Source organism: Myotis daubentonii, chromosome 15 (assembly GCF_963259705.1).
Source record: "Myotis daubentonii chromosome 15, mMyoDau2.1, whole genome shotgun sequence".
Classification (NCBI taxonomy): Eukaryota; Metazoa; Chordata; class Mammalia; order Chiroptera; family Vespertilionidae; genus Myotis; species Myotis daubentonii.
This window is the reverse complement of record NC_081854.1, coordinates 890,617-896,616: the sequence shown is the minus strand read 5'-3', so window position 1 is coordinate 896,616 and position 6,000 is coordinate 890,617. Positions and strand designations below refer to the sequence as shown.

General features: G+C 44.4%; 1 protein-coding gene across 1 annotated transcript in view; it reads left to right on the top strand.

Annotated features, from left to right (window-relative positions):
• Positions 1 to 2,445: 2,445 nt before the first annotated feature.
• The window catches only part of LOC132217212 (zinc finger protein 551-like), a 70,471-nt gene continuing 66,916 nt past the window's right edge, over positions 2,446 to 6,000 (top strand). The window contains 3 exon segments of the mRNA XM_059667289.1: positions 2,446 to 2,581; positions 3,858 to 5,294; positions 5,971 to 5,984. Coding sequence (XP_059523272.1) covers positions 2,461 to 2,581; positions 3,858 to 5,294; positions 5,971 to 5,984 — 1,572 coding nt within the window. The 5' untranslated portion in view covers positions 2,446 to 2,460.

Below are 6,000 nucleotides of genomic sequence, written 5' to 3'. Positions count from 1 at the left end.
ACCTTGTTTCCATCGACAGAGGGCAATGATCGGCAAACTCATTAGTCAACAGAGCCAAATATCAACAGTACTTCTTCAAAATAGACTCACCCAGGCCAAACACTGACTTCTGCGAATGGGCCACGAAGTTTCAATCGCACTGTATGTGTGGGCCCGCACGTGGTATTTTGTGGAAGAGCCACACTCAAGGAGCCAAAGAGCCGCATGTGGCTCAAGAGCCATGGTTTGCCGACCACTGACCTAGGGCCTCCAATTAAAATCAAATGAAAATACATCCCTCATATCAGATATTTACATTATGATTAATAACAGTAGCAAAATTACACTTATGAAGTAGCAACCACAATAATTTTATGCTTGGGGGTCACCACAACATGAGGAACTGTATGAAAGGGTGGTGGCATTAGGAAGGTTGAGATCCACTGGTGAAGGGCATGAGTGGCCGTCTGTGAGACTCACTGGGTATGGGGTGAAGCTTAGGAATCCCTCCTTTAAAAAACTGCTGTTGGAACTACTCTGATATTCTAAGACCATCTCTTACTCTGTAGGTCAGAACTTTTATTTTCAGACTATAGAATAACTTTGTCTTTTGCTTGAGTAGAAAAGATAAACTTAATTGCCTGACCTTGAAAGCTAACAATCTAACTGATACACTGATATTGATGCCAGGTGTCTGTATAGATATGACACTCAAGGTTACAGGTGTCTGTATAGATATGACAGGTATTTCCTACATATGTACTCAAGGTTACAAGCTGTCTACAAAAATAACTGACACAAGGGCCTAAGAAAGATATATAAAGAGGATTATTCCTCCTTTGGGTGTTCAGAACTTGACAGAGGTAATCTTCTTGGAACCTGCATGCAATAAAGATGACTCCAAATTAATGGACTCATTAAGGCGTCTTGTCCAGCTTGCTGATTTTTGATACAACAGGGGTAGAGGGCTATCGGCCATGAGTGTTGAGTGGTGAGGGCTGTGACTGGGGATGGGAGATTATGTGCAGCACTGGTGGAGGTGGGCTCTGGATATCTAAGACTTGATGTGGTTCTCAATTGGTGAGGTTGAAGAAAAACACATTCGGGTGGTGGGGGAGGTCTTCATAACAAGACTCAAGGCTCCTTCAATGAGTGTGGACTCTCAGAGTTGGTGCAGAGCAGTGATCGCGAACTTTTTGAGCTCGGCGTGTCAGCATTTTGAAAAACCCTAACTTAACTCTGGTGCCGTGTCACATATACAGATATTTTGATCTTTGCAACCTTAGTAAGAAAGATTTATATTTTGGATATTTATTTTATATATTTAAATGCCATTTAAGACAGAAAAATCAAACAAAAGAATGAGTTTGTGAGTCACCTCTGACTGCGTGTCATAGGTTCGCCATCACTGGTGTAGAACTTAATCCTGTTTGTATTTGCCAAGCAGTCACTACACCACACATGCTGAGTAATGAGTAGGGAGTCAAGGAGATGACTATGGGGGCTGTGGGTGTGGGAGTGCAGGTGGGAGAGGTGTGGGAGAAGGAGTGATGTTCCCTTGGAGAGGGAGTGTGAATTCATGGCCACAGGACACTGGATGTTGCAATAAGGGTGAATGAGGAGTGAGTCCATTTTTGGTGCTTACTGGCTGATATAAGATGATATGAGGGATTTTACTGTAATTGTATGAAAATAGGGGTGTTGTGGTGAGACCTGCCAGGTGCAGAGCTGAGGTGTCACATATATGCACACCTCCTATGGTTGTCGAGGGCTGACACATTGATCAATGGGAATGAGATAACATATATTGCTGACAGCTGGGCTTGCATGTTTGCAGTGGAATGGGGAAGGAAAATGGAAAGAGAGAGAGAAACACATTACACAGGCTGTGAATTAGACATTTGGAGGAGAAGATGAGTAGGAAATACAGTGTTTTCGTCATGGCAAATTTATGTTGCCTTTGAAGATGTGCCCCTGGAAATGAAGCCGTGTGAGAGAAGTGTGGTTCAAAGAATTATGTTGAGCAGGTAGTGCAAGGTGATGGCCTCAACACCATGGTATCAGAGCCAGATGGGTGAAGCACAAGGTCACGTTTTTTCATGTCTCTGAGGCACATCTGGGTGATAACAAGAGTATTGCCTGAGAAAATAAGTGATAAATCATTCACATTTTCTTTATGGCCAACAAATCTCTCTTCCCTATGTTGGTGACACCCGCTGTATTAACAGGAGGCAGTGTGGCCTACATGTGAGGCCCAGAGCTCAGGTATCTTCTCTCTGCTCAACTGCCTTTATTGTTGCGGGAAGACACAGTAACAGTAGGAATGTAAGGAGAGAGTGACTTTGATGGGCCGAATGCCTGGTGTCTCGTCTGATGAAGTGTAGAGGGAGATTATGGATGTGGAGGGTGGGAATTATTAAGACCTTGAAATCCTAGGAGAAAAGCTAATCGTGGATTGAACTGTCCCCATTATGACAGAATATGAACTTTGAGGACGTGGCCGTTGTCTTCTCTGAGGAGGAGTGGGGGCTCCTTGATGAGGCTCAGAGACTTCTCTACTGCAATGTGATGCTGGAAGTGTTTGCACTCATCTCATCTGCAGGTAAGACCGTCACATTTGTCCCAATGTCCTGAGGTAATGTCTACTCTTCCTTTATTCTCCAAGCATAGCTCTCACAGCCACACCATGGCCTCTACTAATATCGCCCACTGCCCTTTCAAATGGGCTGTGGCTGCCAGGGGCGAGCTGTGTGGGGAGTCCTGAGCTCTGGACTCCCCAAGCATCCCTTACACCCATGGCCTCAGAAAATGCAATTAGTGTCTGGCAGTCAGGAGTCTTGCAATGAGCTTAAGGGACCCACTTTGAACTTTCTCTTCCTGGGAGGGTGACTATGTCCTCATGGCTTCCACTTCTGCACCATTCATCCAGGTAAGGCTCTCTGTGACTGCCTGTGCCAGGTTATCATCTCTACTTACATGAACCGTAGCTGTACTTGTAACATCCTACATCAATTGTTGTTTGTAATATTTCCTTCCCTGAATACTATTGCATTCCGAATTGCTCTGGGTGAGTGCTGGCTACTCACCTCCCTTGTCTTTCATTAATACTCTGAATATTTTGGTTGTATGTATTTATAGAGTAGAAGGTGCATGGAGAAACCTGTATTTTGTCTCAGGGTGAACTGGCAAGATGGTCTCTGATGAGGCCTGATCCTACTGAGTGGAAACTGGGGGAAGGTATCACATGAGGGCTTCTTTCAGATCACACCAGGAACCCGCTTGTGTTTGACCATCTTTAGGTGCAGATGCATTTGTCCACACCTTATTTCTACATTTTCTTTACCGTTATTGACATTTTGATGACTGATCATTTCATCTGTATCGTCATGTCTTTTGGGTATCTTCACCTTTGTCACTTTTTTACATCACCTGTCCCTGGGCACTGCTCCCTGTGCAATATTCTCCTACATGGACCTGCACATGTGTTATGAGGTGCACATACATGCTTAAGTAGTCCTAGAACCTCTGCTCTTGAATTTTATTAGGAATAAGACATAAGCAACCTTCTGCACAGCTTGCCCATGTCACCAGCAGACAAGCCCTGCTGAACACTGTTAGGAGAAGAAGGAGCTGATGATCATGCTTCAATTCTAGGTGGTGCTCGCCATTTTTGTGTCATAGTCTTGGTGAGCCTTTCCTTGTTTTATGATATTCAGAGTTCCAAACTTTACTGGAGCCTTTGATAAATCCTTCCAGCACATCTGTTATTTTAAGACAATTGCATGGAACGCATGTATGATGTGTAACGTATTTTTGTAATGGAACTTTCCTCATCACCGTAGTCCACATCCATTTCCTCCTCATTTCTCTGTTTTCAGGTTGTTGTCATAAAACGGATGATGAAGAGGCCTGTTCTGATCAAAGTGTATCTGTAGAAGGAGCGTCACAGGTCAGGGCCTCTAAGACAGAGCCAGCAACCCAGAGGACCCATGTGTGTAAGCGGTGTTTCTCTGTGTTCAAAGACATTCTGCACCTGACTGAGTCACAGGCAGCATACCTTGAGCAGAAATCCTTCTGCAATGACACACGTGTGAGAGACTTCTGTTTCATTGCAGTCCCTCGCCAGCATCAGAGGGAAGCCAGTGGAGAGAAGCCGTGGAAGGAAGCTGTGGACAGGGACTCGCCTGTGACCAGCTGCAGCTTCTACTTATCAGTTCTGCCTTCATCCAGGAGGGAGGTTGGGGAAGACTTGCCAGCCATCTCAGAGCTTTTACAGAACCCGGCCCCTCTCAACACTGAAGAGCCACACAGTGGCAGTGAGAATTCCCAGAAAATTCCCAGTGGAAAATGTCATAACCAGTGGCGTCAATGTAGAAATGCTGCCAGCCACAACCAGAAAGTTGTTCAACAGAGCGTCTGCTCCGGAGAAGTGAATTCTGAATGTAACAAATATGGAAATATTTTTAGAGGAAACTCTAGACTCATTCAACATAGGAAAGTTAACACTGGAGAAAAGCCCTATGTGTGTAGTGATTGTGGGAAGTCATTCAGGTATGTCTCTGTTCTTAATCAGCACCAGAGAGTTCACAGTGGGGAGAAGCCATATGAGTGTACTGATTGTGGCAAGACTTTCAGTCATAGGTACAACCTCCCAGAACACCAGAGAGTTCACACTGGAGAAAAACCTTATGAGTGCCGTGAATGTGGGAAATCTTTTAGATGCCATAGTCACCTTTTTAAGCACAGGAGAATTCACACCGGAGAAAAACCTTATGAGTGTAGTGAATGTGGGAAGTCCTTCAGAGAAAGGTGTACCCTTACGAAGCACCAGAGAGTTCACACTGGAGAAAAACCTTATGAGTGCTGTGAATGTGGGAAGTCCTTTAGACAAAGATTTACCCTCACTGAACACCAGAGAGTTCACACTGAAGAAAAACCTTATGAGTGTAGTGAATGTGGGCAGTCCTTCAGACAAAGGCATGCCCTCACTGAACACCAGAGAATTCACACTGGAGAAAAACCTTATAAGTGCTGTGAATGTGGGAAGTCCTTTAGACAAAGATTTACCCTCACTGAACACCAGAGAGTTCACACTGAAGAAAAACCGTATGAGTGTAGTGAATGTGGGCAGTCCTTCAGACAAAGGCATGCCCTCACTGAACACCAGAGAATTCACACTGGAGAAAAACCGTATGAATGCAGTGAATGTGGGAAATCTTTTCGATGCCATAGTACCCTTTTTACCCACAAGAGAGTTCATACAGGAGAAAGACCTCATGAGTGTAGTGAATGTGGGAAATCTTTTAGCCGAAAATGTCACCTCCTTAGACACCTGAATGTTCACAATGGAGAAAAGCTTTAAATGTGCACCGAATACTTTCTTTTTCTCTTTGACAATGACAACACTGAAGGGATCTCTTTGATACACATTTAACAGAACATAAGCTCCTTTTATCACAACATGCACTCCGCTAGAGTCCTCATTAAATTTCAAGTGGAAGTGATGCTTTAGATAACTGCATGGCACTTGCTAAGCTGCTTGGGCCTACTACCTGATTGAAATCACTGGGAGTATTCTGGGCTGAGGTGATTTCACCTCCACCTCCTGGCTCACCTGAACAGGGTTCCTCAGTCACAACCCCTGCATGTTCAGGAAAAAGGAATTCTGTGTTCTCACCTCTGCCTGAACAAACTGTGATTACTCCAAGCTTGTGGCAGGATCTTCATTCTTTTCTGAATAGGAAATGGAGTTGATTGAGGGTTCATCCAGTGCACCCATCCTCAGCTAAGAAGAGCTGCCTCTCTCAGAGATATAGTGGCTCTCACCTTATGCTGTGATGAATTGCTTCAGGTTCCAATTCACCAACCTGAAAACCCATGGAATTTTCCAACACGTCTCTGGTTTATGATCTTTTTGTCCAGGTGCTTTTACTCATGTACTAGTACCTTTCATTTTGTTGGTCCTATTCATTGCCTGGATTGATTTGAAAGCACACTTGGGATCTGTCCACATGTGCAGGG